Source organism: Ochotona curzoniae, unplaced genomic scaffold, assembly GCF_017591425.1.
Source record: "Ochotona curzoniae isolate NIBS_2020 unplaced genomic scaffold, NIBS_Ocur_1.0 scaffold_4701, whole genome shotgun sequence".
In the NCBI taxonomy this organism is placed as follows: Eukaryota; Metazoa; Chordata; class Mammalia; order Lagomorpha; family Ochotonidae; genus Ochotona; species Ochotona curzoniae.
Window position 1 is genome coordinate 50,725,325 of NW_024467122.1, and position 17,315 is coordinate 50,742,639.

The 17,315-nt window shown below is 39.6% G+C and overlaps 1 protein-coding gene across 1 annotated transcript in view; it reads right to left on the bottom strand.

Moving 5' to 3' along the window:
- The window catches only part of TTBK2 (tau tubulin kinase 2), a 140,562-nt gene that overhangs the window by 10,141 nt on the left and 113,106 nt on the right, over positions 1-17,315 (bottom strand). The window contains exons 10-13 of the mRNA XM_040968369.1: positions 9,154-9,311; positions 6,291-6,507; positions 4,066-4,277; positions 2,238-2,826 (exon numbers count right to left, since the gene is read on the bottom strand). Coding sequence (XP_040824303.1) covers positions 2,238-2,826; positions 4,066-4,277; positions 6,291-6,507; positions 9,154-9,311 — 1,176 coding nt within the window. The remainder of the gene's footprint in view (positions 1-2,237; positions 2,827-4,065; positions 4,278-6,290; positions 6,508-9,153; positions 9,312-17,315) is intronic.

The window sequence follows — 17,315 nt, forward strand, 5'->3', positions numbered from 1 at the left end:
ATTAGAAGTGGAACAGCTAGGACTTGAATCAGAGGCCTTAGAAATATCAACATCATACGGAGGTCAGCAGCTTTACCTACAATGCTGGCCCCTATGCTGCTTCTAAAGGTAATATTAAGAAATGAAGCGGTAATGACTTTCTAAAGGACTACTTAAGATCATACAGTACAACCTGACTCGATGTTCCACAATGAAGTCTCATTTCTGCAGTATCAGTACTCCAGCCCATCCTTTCTCTCTCCGGCAGTGATCACTCAATACCACCCAGATGCAGTCATATTACATCCTACAGTTACTGCTATTCTAGGCTAGCTCACACACAGACCTCATTTGGAAGTAAATAAACTTATTTTTTTCTTCTCTATACTTGTTCATTTTTGTCAGAGATAAAATTAGCCTCATTATTCAATAATTAAAATGCAATGTTTATTCGATAACTCAAAGCTTGGTCTTATTTTACTTCCTGTAAGTCTATTATTGCTTAGTGTCTTTTTAGAAGTGATTGATAGAAGGCAAACCTCATTAATGTGTACTTTAGGGGAAAATCTAATCTCCAGAACTATTTCTGAACAAATTTCCTTTGAATCTAGCAAATTTATGTGTCTTTAAAAGTACATTACCTACAGAGTTGGCATCTTTCAGCTACCAACTGAATCACCAACATTCCCTATGCATGCTGGATCATGTCCCAGCTGCTCTACTTCTGATCCAGCTCCTGGCAAATGCATTTGGGAAAGGCAGTGGAGAACAGCCAGAGTACATGGGCTACTTCACCATATGTGAGACCAGAACGAAGCTCCTGGCTTCGGCCTTCACTCTAGCCCAGCTATGGCTGTTGAGGCTATGTGTACAGTGCAACAACAGATTAAAGTCCTTTCCAATCTTCCCTTTCTCTCTGTAACTCTTCGAAATACATAAATATATTTTTAAGAAAATAAATTAGCTTAATAAATACACAAGCTTATTTGATAATCAGCAGTATCACATGCACAGAAATGGGAATTCTTAAGGCTCATAGCTGATAAATCTGTACTAACAAATCAAGAGGTGGCTAGAGTTTGGCCTCGTGGCTAATACGCTGGTAAATATCTCAGTGTCTCACACCAGAGTGAATGGGTTTGTCCCAGATCTAGCCTCTAACTTGGCTTCCTGCTAATGGAGACCCTGGTTGGCAGGAAGCAGCTAATGGCTCAAGAAGCTGGGTCTCCGCAATGCACAAAAAAGACCTGGATTGGGGTCTTCACTTGCAGTTTCAGTGCCATCCCAAGCTTGGCTGTTGCAGGCACTGGAACAGCAAACCAGCACATGGTAGTGCTTTCTCTCTTCTCAAAAAAACAAAATCAACAACAGCAACAAAAAAACTTCAAAGAAAAATTAATGAATGTTTAATATTCTTAGAGAGCTAGTTTAATATTCCAACCATATTGTTAAATAAATATTAAAACTTTTGCTTTCCTTATTTATATAGATTGCAATAACAGTGTATTTTTCCTTCATGTCATTACAAAAAAGGAAACAAGCCTGAGTGGAAAGGTATAAATTTACAAGTCGTCGAACACTCCATACATATACTGATTTAATGAAAAGATTTTTACTTTTTGTAAAATTTCATACTGAACTTTACAATAATATAGATGCAGTCTCTATGCCCTTTGTAAAGCCCATAACTCTATTGAAGAACCTTAGTTGATTAATAGCTAGTCCTTTCTTAACCTATTAGGTTCCATGATTCATTATATATGACTCCTGTTAACACTCAAATTAAACAATAAATATATCACATTAACTGTGAAATAAACATTATATCACAGAAATATTCACAGAATTGAAAACTTAATTGGTTAATAGCTCCTTGAATAGAAGATAGAAAATGATGAAAGAGGGCCTGGCACAGTTTCCAGTGGCTAAATCCTTGCCTTACATGTACCGGGATCTCATATGGGTGCCGGTTTCTGTGCCGGAAGTCTGGCTTCCTTTCCAGCTCCCTGCCTGTGGCCTGGGAAAGCAGTAGGGAATGTCCTAAAGCCTAGGGACCCTGCACGCACATGGGATATCCAAAAGAAGCTTCTGGCTCCCGAATTCAGATCAGCTCAGCTCCAGACGTTGCAGTCACTTGGGGAGTGAATCAACAGACAGAAGACCTTTCTGTATCTCCTCCTCTCTGTAAAATCAGCTTTTCCAATAAAAAAATCCTTAAAAAAAAAAAAAAAAAAGAAATGATGAAACAGATCTCTTACCGCTGTGAGGGGTCCTTCAGCTTGAGCTTCCATTGGACTTGTGGGTGTTGCCGCAAGAAACTGACCAGCAGCTCCAACCTGGAGCTCCAGCCTATCAGTGTACTGTTCTGCAGCAGCAGTGGCAGGATGCTCGGTGGACAATGCTAATACTACATCTGAGGTTTCCTTCTTTAGGTGATTATTTTCCGCCCAGGGCCCTAATCTGAGTTTTTCGTCTTGAGGCGAGTCCTCCAGGACTTGAAGCACTTCAGGCTCCTCATCGGAAGGGCTTCCAGTTGTTTTATGGCCTACAGCCTCATTTGTCCTAAAATCCTGAAGGTCCTTCTCCTTGTCCACAATCACCCAATCTTTGGAATCAACCTCCTGCTTGCAAGAGCTCAGGTTCACAGCTATAAACCCATTGCTACCACCGCCATCTGCCTGCTCCGGGGTGTTGGCAGAAGCAGGCTTGGAGGCATCAGGAAGATACTCTTCATCATAGTGCCAGATGTGATCACCACGGGACACGACAGGAACACCAGATTTGTGATGCAGAGCAGGGAGAACAGACTCCTTTCCTGTGCTGGAATCTTTCTGCATTCTCTCCAGGCTGAAGGGAATGGAGAGCAATTATTCAATTGTCCTAGCAGAAAAATGTATCATGTAGTCTTTAACTTTACACAAAACTATATTCATTCCAACATACAATATGTGTAAGACATAAGGAGGGTCACACAGGGCTGACAGCGTTCTCTTCTGCCTCGCTAACAGTCAGTCCTGCTTGTGCTTCCACCTGAATGGGTCTCTCTTTAGCTACTTTTGTTAGCCTAACTCTTTGCCACACTAAACTTTTGTCCCAATGGAACTCTTATATCTAGTCCGTGTTGGCCACAAAGAAAAATTTTTAAATAACTGTCTTAACCCTAGTCCCTCTTTTACATTATGCCAACAGGTAAAAATATGCTTATATCACACAGTTATGGGACTGAATGACTACTGGATGATAATAAACACATATCTCCAAGACTGTTTAAAATGGAAGCTGAATTAAATTAGGACCAAAGTGGCTGAATCTCTTGGGACACAGCAACTACCAAGATAATCAAATCCACGGTCCCTCTAAACTAACATTTCATTCATTGGCAACAGTAACCAGCTGACAAGTACAACTGAAGGGCATGACTTATCAACTCAGGTCTCAATACTACTGACGACTTTTATAACTAAAAAACATGTCCCAAGCTGCTTGTGAACTTTCATTTCCATCTCATCAAATTTTGTGGTAGGGTAATGTTCCTGGTAACCAGAAATTACAGTTATTATCTATACATAGAACCCCAAGGTTTTATCTTCTCTCTACATACATTATGACCCTTAGGGGAACAAAAATGATTTTTTTTAAAAATAAATGTTTTCTTACTGCATTTCACACAAAAAAGAAGGGCTTCACCAACTTGAACTGGCTTCCCTGTTGTATGAATTTCATGCATTCCTCTTGTTTCTGCCTAAAGTTACCGTTATCATGCTGTCTCCAACTCACAATTGTTTCGAAGAGATCACGGCCTAAATAAAGCCACTGCAAAAATGTTCATTAAACTTGCACCTATAGTTACAAAGTTACCAGTTCCAATGCTCCGTTCCAAAAGCCAAAGCCATTTGTGATCCAAGAAGACAATTCACATTAATAATCAGGATTACAATAATTAAAAAGTACGGATGAAAATGACAACTTTAGGGAATCAATGTTATGAAATGCAAGAAATTTTTATTTGAAAAAATTTTATAATATAAATAGAAATAAAAATAAGGAAAATGGTATCTTCAAAGAGAAAGAAAAATTATTTTATACCAGGTCTCAAGAAACTTGTCAGTATCTGGCTTTGGCTCCAGCGTCAGACGTTTTTCCAACTCAAAGCTGTGGATGGAACGTAACTTCCGCACGAGTGGAACATCTCTGTCTGGCTGAGCGATCTCAGAGCGGACACGAATTGGTGAACCAAGGCTTGGAGCGTTGAGCATACCATTTGCTTGGCCATGACTATTCTCCTCTTCGGTAGCAGCCTAGACAAAATATAAGACAAGACTATGAAATACATTCCTGCAACTACACACGAGAGGAGTCAGTAAAGCCTTTAAAAATAATGTAATAGACGTGATTTCCAAAGATTTGGGTATTTTTACATTTGCTTCATTTCATTTTTGTTCACTAATCCTTTATTAAATGAGTTTTTAAAATTTACACTCAGTTTCAGTCACATCTGAAAAAAATACTTTTGGTATAAATAATCTCAAAACACTCAACAACCTTGGCATTTCTGTCTGTTTGACTAGATACTTGCAGGATCATATTACACTGAACTAACCCCTGAAAGGACATTCTCTTGGAGGTATGGGTGGTCAACAAGAGGTAGAAGAGATCATCATGCCTAGATGTCCTGTGCACTATTTTTGTTTCATCTCTAAGAAACAAACAATAAAAATATGAGAACACAAAGACCTCAGGCAGACCAGGAAGCTGAGAAGCAGACAGCCTAAAAAGGTGGATTGTTTAAGGACAGATACATAGAGCAGCATATTTATCAGGAAAGTCCAGCTCTGCACCAAAAGTATGTTGGGAGAGGAAATCTAAGACATCGACTTGGATTACAACTTCAGGAAGACAGCCAGCTGATGTCACAGGAGAGGTATATTCCTGGCTACCGGGAGAAACACAGGCTAATCTCTTCTAAAATGAGGCTCTCCAATTCCCAAATTAGGTCTTCGCCAATTAATAAGCACAAAACTAAAGATAATCAAACACACAAGAAGGTATGCCATCATGATCAAGAGTCAGTAGAAATAACTGCAAAAAATCTTTTATGCTCCAAAGACATTACAATGGTGCAGATATAAAATAGATTTGTATAGAGTGATTAAAAAAATGTCACAAAAATCAACAAAGGGTAATTTTGAGATTAACTGATCTAATATTAATTATTCAACTAACATGTTAAACACTGCAAATCAGCTAGCAAAAAAAAAAAGCTCAGCTACTAATTAGTGAACTGGAAGGCACAACTGAAGAAATTACTAGAAAGAGATGCAGCAAGAAAAATATGAAAAAGAAATATTATATACAGAATAAGAAGGTATAAGATAAAATTAACTGAAGTCCAAGACAGAAAATAGGATGAAGGGGGGGCCACTATTCATACAGAGAAAGGACATGCAGTTCTTGCTATCATACTTCTGACTCAGCTTCCTGCTAATGTGCATTCTGGCAGGTAGTAGATGACAGTATGTAGGTTCCAGAGGTCCCACTTTCTTGCTTTAGCTGGCCCAGACCTGGTTGTTCAGGCATTTGGAGAGGAAACCACCAGATGGAGGATCTGTCTCTTTCTATGCCTTTTAAAGAATATGAGAAAAAGAAAAACCTGTATACACTATTATAATAATAAATGGTGTATGTAGTGCTTAGGAACAAACCATTTACCACTTAAATTTCACTGAGAATAAGTAGTGGTAATGAATGAGAGACAGAAAATGAAACTAATAAGCTCTTACATGTCCAAAATTATTTCAATCTCTTAAATACACAGCCACATGCTTTGGCAACTGAAAATAACACTAGTGACTTTCCCCGTAAGAACAATTTGTTTTTATGCCAGAAAGACAAGCACAGTTGATATTATAAAACTCGGACGCTTAGTATCTACTTTTCATTTTTCATTCAATTATTACTAGTAGAAAGAGTGCTTATACAATACTCAGACCACATTATGATGTATCACCTCTGTGCAGAGAACATTGTTATATCTTTCTTGATTCAAAGTATATACATGCTATGGTCTGAACATCTATTTCCCCTCAAAATTTATGTCGAAATCCTAACTCTCAAAGTGATGGTATCAGAAGGTGCACCCTTTGGGAAACGGTAAGACAGAATCCTCATGAATATGATCAGACTGCTTATACAACTGGCCCAAAAGAGACCTCATCCCACCCCCAATGTGAAAACAAAGCAAGAAAGCCAAAACGGAAGACCTGACCAGACACCATATAAAGACTATCACTTCCTAGACCACAAATACACACCTTACAAATTCCAAGCTTTATCTTGTTTTTGTTGGCATCCATCTCCTCCCAGACATCCTTTTCTTGGGGACGAGGGTGCCCCAGAGATCCAGGTAACTTGTCTGGTGAAACACCAACAGGGATACCATTCTCCCCATCACTAAGCTGCTCATCTGGAAATACCTCATCAGTATTTTCTCGAAGCAAGTCTCCTGGGATGGGAGTCGCATTGGCAATTCTGAAAATGAGAATTTAAAAAAAGGCAGGGCTTTAGGAGGCCTAAATAAAAAATAACTGAGATTCTTGTATCTTTTGCCTCTGGATTTAAATTATTAGGTCCATATATAATCATGAGAATTTAAACCAATCACCCACACATATACATCTTGAAAACTTAAGTCATGCCAATTTTATAAAATATAACTTAAATTTAAAAACTGCAGAATTTTCTGTATGATTTAGAGATACAAATTCTACTATGATAACTCACAGATATGATAATTATTTAAAAAAAGTTGGTCTATTTCTAGGAAATTTTCATCAATCATATGATTTTACGTTATTTACAATTTTTCTTAGAGAATAAAATATTACAGACAGAAGAGTGTTAAGCTCCATAAGAAAATAAGCAGGTAGTAAATTAATCTGTCTTAAAGATTCATTTATTTATTTGTAAGGCAGAGCTAGAGAGAGAAATATATATATAGAGAGAGACCAACTTTCTTTCCACTGGCTTACTCCTCAGTTGGCTGCAATGGCTAGGATTAGGCTTGGTCAAAGAGAGGAGTGAAAAATCCATTCAGGTCTTTCATGTGGGTGGTAGGGGTCCAAGTACTCGAGTCATCTTCTGCTGCATTTTTAGGTATATTAGCAGGGAGCTGAATTGGAAGTGGAGTAACTGGAACATGAATCAACACCCATATAAGATGCTGTAGTTGGGGCCGGCAGCTTAACTTGCTATGCTACAATGCTAGCCCCTATGTTTTCTTTTCTTTCTTTCTTTTTTTTTTTTTTTACTTATTGAAAAATTCTCTTCTTATTCTTTTAATAATCTTACTTAGTTGATTAGGGTACAAAGGGTCAAGGAAAGTGGGTAATACCATTGTTTCCATACTAATATCATCATTTTTTCCTCTGTATCTGGGGTCAGGAGAGAAAAAAAGGGAGAAGTCCCACCCAGCCTCCCCACCCATCCCAGGTCCCCAATGGGGGGTATGCTCCGAGGGTCCTGCTCAAGCAGTTTTGATATTTTAACAGGTCTGGATTGCTGTCAATCTCGGAGTTTCGATCACGATGAAATCTATTCAGAATCCACTGGCTGACATAGTCTCTTCATGGTTGGGATTCTGAGGCCAGCAGTTCAGTTGGAGGGGACTCCAAACAAACTTAGTTTCAGGTGATCCCAGACCTGATTCTTGTGTGTGCTTGCCAGTATAGGGTCTGGCACAGTCCATCGCACCAATCAGCTTATGCACATGTTGGTCATTGCAATTGCTGGGTCAGTTCTGTTTCCAGCCCTGTCTTCCACTTGAGCCAATGGGTGTTGTAGTCCAGACCGATCCTACCCACTTCATACTCACCCTCATGCAAACCAGTGGGAGCTGGAGCCTAGTTGGGGCGACTCCCCATAACCCCCACCAGACATACTGACATGTAATTATTGTGACTGGCAAGTCAGGCATTCTATTGGTGAATCACTCTAAGACAACAATCAGGCCCTGTTCAGATGAAGTACGCACTTCAAATTCTTACAGGAAGACTAGTGATGTTTTAGAGAATTTTTCTACCCGATGTGTTGACTTTCATGGCCATTTTAGCCTGAATGGATCAATGCTAAAAGATGAAACTCTTGGACTGGATTTTTGGTTTTTGGTTAAAGCGTCATTTAGGAAGCCCTCATCTCACATCAGAGTGCCTATGTCATACTCATGGCTCCTCTCCCAATTCCAGTTGTTAGTAATGTGTAGCCTGGGAAGTAGCAGGTAATGGTACTTGAGCCCTCGTCCCCTAAGGGAGACCTGGACAGAGTCCCTAGCTGCTGGCTCTGACCTGGTTGTTGTAGGCATCTGGGGAGTGAAAGTACATGGACGACCTCTCTCTGCCAGTGTTTGTCTCTTTCTGCCTTTCAAATCACAAATGAAAATATAATAACTTTTGGAGTACATAAACATTTTTTCATAGTACATGGAAAATAAATGAGGCAATATTATGATTCAGAAATGTTTCAAAATTTTTTTGCACAGAAATAAACTCATATTCTCAATAAAACTTCTTTCAAAAACTTTTGTAAGTGGCCTGGTATGTTTATGTATTGTTACCATGGTCAGTGTTTGTAGGCAAGATAAAACAGAGGAGATAAAGGAACAAAGACAAATCAAAAACCAAAATGAATTATACTGAATAAATGTAGATGAGGAAACACCAAAAAACTAAAAATGAAGATCACGGAAATCACCCTTAGCAGTTCATAGTGCACATATGAAGAGCAGATTGTTTCCTGGAGAGGAGCATGCTACATGTTCTGTTTCCCACTAAACTTAACCACCCCCCAGATGTAACCTCAGGCTCATTCTTTCCAGGGTTTCACACATCCTTAGAAACACAACTTACTATGTGCTCTCTCATTTTGAAGAAAACTCACTGTAAATCTGACATCACCAAATCATAAAAGCACTTAGCCCTATTTCAAAGTATGATCTATTAGGGTTTTCCAACAGAAGCAATTCCAAGGTACACACAAGAGCAATGTGAACTTAAGGAAACCCAGTGGGATTCCTGTATGTCTTAGCATTTCATCATCTGAGAGTATCTGGGTGAAAAAAGACACATTTTTTTTTTTTTAAGTTTCAGGAGAGATACAACAAATGTTCTATTCGAGACATACCCAATTGCAGCAGGAGTCAAACGAGTGTGCAACTGAGGAGTGGTGGAAGTAGTGGTGGTTGTTAGGGAGCCATCAGTTCCAGTCTTTTCCCAGTCGAAAGGGTCACTCTCAATTACTCCAAAGGTCTTGATGCTATTGTCAAACACGGATGTAAGAAGCTAAGCCACAAAAAAAAGAAGAAAAAAGTAAGCCAATAGTAAACCTTCTTTTACAAAACAAAACACTTCCGAAGCATAAAATAACTCTACTATCATCTTTAAAAACTGACAGTTAAAATAGGGAAATCAGAAAAAGGACTGCATCTGAATAACTATATTGAATTAATATTGGTATTTTCTTAGTCTTCATAGGGTGTCAGGAACAGTTAGGAGGCTGCTGTCAGTTGCATCAGCATGGTGACAGTAAAGATGCTAAGAGGAAGAATAGGAACCTAATCCTGAGATACAGTCACCGCATCTTGGTGATGGATTAGATGAAAACAGTAATATAATATTACTTAGGTTTCTGTCCTGAACCATAGGTCAACACAGTGAGGTGGAAAGCAGTGAGTATTGGGATAAGCTATTTACATTTTATGGAATTTAGGGAGAACAGTGAATCTAGGCACAAATTTGAGAATTATCAACACACAGATATCAAGAGGTATTACTTAAAACCATAGGACCAGCTAGTAGGAAAGGTGTCCATGATCTAAGCCCGAGTACTTCAACATTTGGATGGGCTGAAAAAAAGATTCAACAAGACTAAAAAAAAAAAGTGGCCAAGGAAGAAAGAAAATAAACAGCGGGGTGTTCTAGGCAACAAGTGAGAAAACCATTTCAACAAGTAGGGTGTTCAAATGCTACCAACTATTATTTTTGAGTGTTTTATTAATTTCTCCTTTCAATTCAGACACCAAGAAGCCAGTGCCCTCTGTTCTTGTTCATCACTGCATCTCCAGGTGCTAAAACACAATAGGTACCATTAAAACATTTTAATATTTATAACATTTGCTAAAAGTGTCACAAATGCAGGAAAGGAAATTAAAAAGGTAAGGAGTTAGAAACGGCATGGTATAAAAATCTAAGAAATTTTATTTTGTTGCATTTTATTTATGTAAATGATCTATGATACACTTTAGACTTCCTCAAAACATTAAAGGTGAAAGAGGACAGGAAGATAGATGTGGACCCAGGACACAGGACCAGAACTTAGACCCCCTCTCTTGAATGAGTCCAGGTTCTCACAGAGTGAGACTTGACCTGGCTGGCAGGTCTAGTTCATATCCACAAGACAGCACCCATCTTGCTGTGTCAGCACTTAGACTGCCACTGCCGAGTCCTTGTCTGCAACAAAACAATCCTACGTCAAATGTCATTTTACCATGGAATTACATTTATTAGAGTATTATATACCTTAGAAAATGTATTGCATAGCATCAGCCTTAAATCAAACACAATTCATTACTGTGAAGACGATACTAGACCAGTAACAGGAAAAAGTGAAGGACATATCTAAAAAATAGGAGCGAAGACTAAACGTATTCCAGCATTTAAGGCACTCTGGTGGGGACAAAATGCCCATACTCAGCAGATTTCTGTAGATATCTTAAAGACAATTCTATTTTAGCAAAATAACTTCCTAACTGAGGTTCAGAGTGACAAAAAATCTTAACATTCATCAAATTGGGATGGTAGAAACAAGACAGGGACTCACATTTCTGATAACTGAATTCATGACATCTCATCTAATAGAGGTGAGAGTAATATAAATTACTACATCACTATTAAGTCATTCATAATATAGTAGTGTGTGCACATACACATGTGTGTATATATGACGGTCCTCATTTTTTTTTTATACCAGAATACTGAGGGAAGAGGAAATAAAGACTGCTGCAGGTAGGTGAGTGCTATGCCCAACTGGTTATGCAAACAAGGCTGCTAGGATTCTGCCAGCTTAGATATCCAACCTGGCTGAAGGTTTAGTAACACAATGATAATGAAATGATCTGATTAGCATACCACTCCCATCACGAACCTGAATCCCAATCCTATTATACACCCTATATAATGACATTTGCAGGACTTCCCCGCATGTGGTACCCCTATCACATGATACCACAATACCTCTGGGTTTATAAAAATTCTTCAGAGGCATAGAAATGGGCAGTACTCAAGCCCTATCTCAAATTCTGCCCCCTTGTGTGTATTCAATTAAGTCTTATTCCAGACACCAAATCCAAAAAGGATCAAATTATTGTTTATTGCCATTATTTAAAGTATTACTAAACGTTTTGATTTTTATCTGTTAAACTGTAAAGCATTAAGCTTTTCACTGCAATGTAAATCTAAAAATATGCTATCTCAAAAGCTAAAAAAAGGAGTCAGAGAGGGAGAAGGAAGGAAAGGAGAGAAGGAAGAAGGGAATATTATGTTTGTAAAATTTTACATACAAATTATGAGGACTGTTAAAAATAATTTAAACACTAAGAAAAGGGCAACCCCAAACACAGCCAACTGTAGCACTCTCCCATGAGGCTGCCAGCATTCCTTCTGAGTGTGTACCTTCACTCTACCCATACATAAATCTTGCTTTCCTGCTCACCCTTACCTGTATCTACTCCTCAAAGTCTTTGTGAGAAAAGAACCTGGATCTAGCCTAATCAAAGGCCTCATCTACAGCAACACTACTGAAAAAAAAAAAAAACATTTTTCCATCAGAGCAAGGGCTCACTATGATAGTTTCTCAAACTAGAAAAAAGGCAAAATAAAATTGAAGAAAGTCTTCCAGATGATTCTGAGACTTCTTCTATGAAGGTATTTCCCACAGGCCTCCACTGGTAATTGTTGCAAATCTAGTACATACTCAAATCGCATATTTCTTTTATTTAATAGTATATTCTTAGAAAATGCAAACTCATTTAGAGCCCACATTTCTCAAACTAGGGAAAACATGTCCCTAAGGAGAAACAATCATGTGCCAATTTGAAGTCACCTGACAACTGTAGCACAGTTTTCCTGAACAATCTTCTCAGAGAATGGCATTTGTAATACTATTTTAAAATACAATGAACAGGGCCCGGCGCGGCGGTGCAGTGGTTAAGGTCCTCGCCTTGCACGGTTCTAATCCCGGCAGCTCCACTTCCCATTCAGCTCCCTGCCTGTGGCCCGGGAAAGCAGTGGAGGACAGCCCAAAGCTTTGTGACCCTGCACCCGTATGGGAGACCAGGAAGAGGCTGCTGGCTTCGGATTGGCACAGCATCGGCCATTGCGCTCACTTGGGGAGCAGTCAAGGACGGCCCAAAGCTTTGGGACCCTGCACCCGCATGGGAGACCCGGAAGAGGCTACTGGCTTTGGATGGGCATAGCATCGGCCATTGCGCTCACTTGGGGAGTGAATCATTGGACGGAAGATCTTCCTCTCTGTATGTCCGCCTTTCCAATAAAAAAAAAAATCTTTAAAAAAAAAACACAATGAACATAGACCCCACATGGTAGCTTGGTGGCTAAATCCTCACCCTGCATGTGCTGGGATTCTATACAGGTGTCAGTTCCTGTCCCAGCTGCTCCAGGTTCCATCCAGCTCCCTGCTTGTGGCCTGGAAAAGCAGTCGAGGACGGCTCAAAGCTTTGGGACCCTGCACCCACATGTGAGACCTGGAAGAAGCTCTTGGCTCCTGGCATCAGATTAGCTCAGCTCCAGGCACTGCAGCCAACTGGGGAGTGAATCAGCAGACAGAAGATCTTTCTGTCTCTCCTTTTATCTGTGGATCTGTCTCTCCAATTAAAAAAAAAAAATCTTAAAAAAAAAAAAAAAAGGGTGGCTGCTCAGTAGCCTAGCGGCTAAAGTCCTCCCTTGCATGTGCCATGATCCCATTTTGGTGCTGGTTCATGTCCCAGCTAGTCCTCTTCCCATCCATCTCCCTGCTTCTGTGGGCTGGGAAAGCAGTGGGGGACAACCCAAAGCCTTTGGATCCTGCACCCACGTAGGAGACCCTGAAGAAGCTACTGGCTCCTGGCTTTGCTGAACTTTGGCCATTGCAGTCTCTTGAGGAGTGAATCAGCAGACGAAAGATATTCCTTTCTGTCTCTCTTCCTCTCTGTGTATCTGACTTTTAAATTAAAAAAAATCTTAAAAAACGAAGATAATGAACACAAGAAGTAAATTTCACATGAACCTTAAAACAAATCAGAGGAAAGCAAAGAAATCTGAACTTGTGGCTGATACTTTAAGACTAGTTCCAGACCTTCTGAGGAACACTCACATTTTGCTGCCAAGAAATGTAACTGATAAAACAGTGTGAGACACACAGGAAACACAATATCACCAGGGAGGGAAACCCTCTCTGAATGGATGAAGGGAGGGGAAAGAAAAGAGAAGGAAGAGCTTGAAGAGGGTAGGGGCATGCAAAAAAGGCAGCACTGCCTTCTATTTGTAAACTATTGCAAATTATTTGTGCTAATGTCTGTTTGACTTACACATATGAAGAGGAAGCTATCCATTTATCTTAAACTGAATTACACACAAAAAAGAAACTGAATTACAATGGGGAAATATGATAAAATAATTTTTAAAAGCAAACCATTCAAAATACTAAAAAGTATTGAAAATCATTTACTTCATATAGGTAATGAGACTCTGAAAAACTTTTTACTTTATGTAACTGCAAACTTCTATAATGACTGTGCATTATTCTTAATAACTAGAAAGAATTTAACCAGAAAAAAAATGTGTTATCTGGGGCAGTGTTATGCCACAGCAGGTGACACCAACATCTCATATTTGTGTCCAGTCTGCTCCAATTCCGATCCAGCTCCCTGCTAAGGGCTTAGGAAAAGCAGTTGGAAGATGGTCCAAGTGCTTGGACTTCTGCTACCCGTCTTCTGACCCAGTGCTGGCCATTGCAGCCATCTGGAGAGTGATCCAGCAGACAGAAGGTCTCTGTTTCTTTCTCCCTCTCTGTAACTTTTTCAAAATAAATGGATAGGGCCCGGCGCGGTGGCGCAAGTGGTTAAGTCCTCGCCTTGCACGCCCGGGATCCCATATGGGCGCCGGTTCTGGTCCCAGCGGCCCTGCTTCCCTTCCAGCTCCCTGCCTGTGGCCCGGGAGGGCAGTTGGGGACGGCCCAAAGCTTTGGGAACCTGCACCCGCGTGGGAGACTCGGAGGGGGCTCCTGGCTTCGGATCGGCATAGTATCGGCCGTTGCGGCTCACTTGGGGAGTGAATCATCGGACGAAAGATCTTCCTCTCTGTATCTCCTCTCTGTATATCTGCCTTTCCAATAAAATATAATAAAAATAAATCTTTAAAAAAAAAACAAAATAAATGGATATTTAAAAATTATGTATTATCTGCAATAATCTGACTATATCTTAACTCCAGGTTACCCACAAAGATGGTTGGTGCTAGCTTCCACCACCTGAAATGTCCTTATTCTTGATAACATTCAGGTACTGACAGAGCCCGAGGGAAGAAGTTCTATTTTTTTGTTTGTTTGCTTGTTTCTTTTTAAAAAGATAAATTTATTTTTATTAGAAAGGCAGTTGCACAAAGAGAGGAGTGGCAGATCTTCCATCTGCTGGTTTACGCCCCAAATGGCCACAACAACCACAGCTGGGCTAGTCTAAAGGCAGGAACTTCTGGGTTTTCCACGTGGAACAGCCAGGACTTAAATGAGCAACCACATGTGATACCAGCACCACAGGAAAAGGATTAGCCTGTTACACTACTGTTCTGCCCCCAAATACTCCTCCTACCCTTAGCACAAAATGCAATTAATAACTCTATTTTCCTCAAAATGAAATCCTCATTTGCCCTTTCAAAGAAAACACAAGTTCAGCCTTTGCAGAATGTAAGAATCATTTGTAATGTAATAATAAACGCTCACTGAGAATGTCCACTCCTGAATCCTCAGTTAATAAGTGATAAAGTAATGGATTGATAATAATTTTTTTTTTAAAAAAACAACTACTTAACCTGGAAAGTACAATGGCAATGCTGGCTTGGCTAGTTTATAGCCATTAACTGCAAAAAAAAAAAAAAAAAAAAAAAAAAGGCATCCTTTCAGGGATAAGCAGATTCAATAAAGGGTAGGAAACACACACATATTCCTGATTTTTCTGTTCTTCTGGAAGATTCCTGCCCAAAGTGTTAGAGGGCAAAAAATGCATTGCATCCATCTCTGTAGAACATAACCAGTAAACACTGGAGATCAAATAGAGAAAGAGTGGAAGAGATTTCACTCTTTCACCATTCAGCTCAGGTTAAAGGAGTGAGTTAGGAGTGTCCCCAGGGTCAGCTGTCCCAGTATCTGAGGCTGTGAGAGGCAGCATATTTGTTCACAAAGGGGCTAATTTCAACATCTCCTCTTTCAGGTTCTCAATTACTCTATAAGGTAAACAATTTTCTCACTGCCTTAGTAAGACCAAGGAACATGATGTAATGCTGAATAGAATTTAAAATGAAAAAAAATTAGATAATTACATGCAAGTGCACTGTCACTGAGGCACATGTAAAACCACTGACATTTACATTATGTTTTCTAATTTATAAAACATTCTCACAGTCATCTCACTAAAATCTTACAAATACTGCGTAGGAAGTATTTCCACCATTTCACAAAATTGAATTTTAGAAAGAAAGGTCATACAAATAGTGTACAGCAAAGCACCACTGCACACAAATCTTTTAAACACAAGGCTGTTACCACTATATATTGGTAGGGTTAGATCCACGGAGCAGGCAAGGCAAAAACATCGCAGAGCTGATACTATAAAACCCTTAAGATGTCCATAAAAGAGAGAATATTGCATTCTTTTGCTTCATTTAGTGGTAACATTGAAGGGAAAAAGGATTTTCTTTCATCCGTTAGAGTCATATATGGTAACCCTGACTTGGAGCCACTTTATTGCTGAGGGAATACCATGAGTGGCACCACAGGACATGCTGAGTGAGCCAAAGAGCAGGCAGAGGTACAGAAGTCAAGGCTTTCTCTCTTGCTGTCAAGGAAGCACAGTGTTCTCTGACTCTACTGTATCCTGTAATATACAACTCTCTCATTAATTCATTTATATACTGAATACAGAAATACAAATGTTAACAAAACACAATCCTGTATTCGGAGCTTATATCTGACAGAAGAAATAATCAATGCAAGCAGATTTAACTCAATGTGGTTAAATTCCTCATTGATTTATTGTGGAAACTGAGGTAAATGTGCAAATTGTGGCTTTCAAGGCTGGTTGTTTTCAACTTAATTAGTCATCCAATAATGAAGTTAAATTTTTGAAGGAACAGTAACTAAAACCAAATTTAGGAATGTATTTAAAATTGCAGAACTAACTATCTGGACAGTTCACAGGAGCACTTAATGTAGAATACTTTTTCTCAAAATAAAGATGGTAGCAAGGCTCTGTGCAGGAAGCAAGAAACAGAAATGCAAAGACCAAACCTTTTTGCAGTCTAATGCCTCATAGTAAACACCAGATCACACCAATCACATCAACATTTTTTTCCAAAGATCCTACACACCTGCCCTCTGGGTATAAAAGCTTCAACAAAGAAAATGTTACATTTGCTTTTTCTCTCCCCAAAATAAGCGGTCATCACTGTGACAAAGAGGGTAAAAATATGGGTGCTAGTTCAAGTTTCGGTTGTTACACATGGATCCACCTCCCCATTAAATGCCTGAGAAAAGTAGTGGAAGATGGCCACGTGTTTGGGTTCCTACCATCCACATGGGAGCACTGGAAGAAGCTCCTGGCTACCAGTTTCAACCTGGCCCACTATTGGAATGAATTCCATTGCTAGGATGGAACAAAGGGTAGAAGATCTCTTCCTGTCTTGCTACCCCAACTCTATAAAAAAAACTACTTTTAAAAAAGGACAATTATCACACTTTGTTATTAAATGATAGAGAAGTTCTTTTTTTTTTTTTAAAGATTTATTTTTATTATTTTTTTCATTGGAAAGGCGGATATACAGAGAGGAGAGACAGAGAGGAAGATCTTCCATCCGATGATTCACTCCCCAAGTGAGCGCAACGGGCCGATACTATGCCAGTCCGAAGCCAGGAGCCTCTTCCGGGTCTCCCACGCGGGTGCAGGGTCCCAAAGCTTTGGGCCGTCCTCGACTGCTTTCCCAGGCCACAGGCAGGGAGCTGGAAGGGAAGCGGGGCTGCCG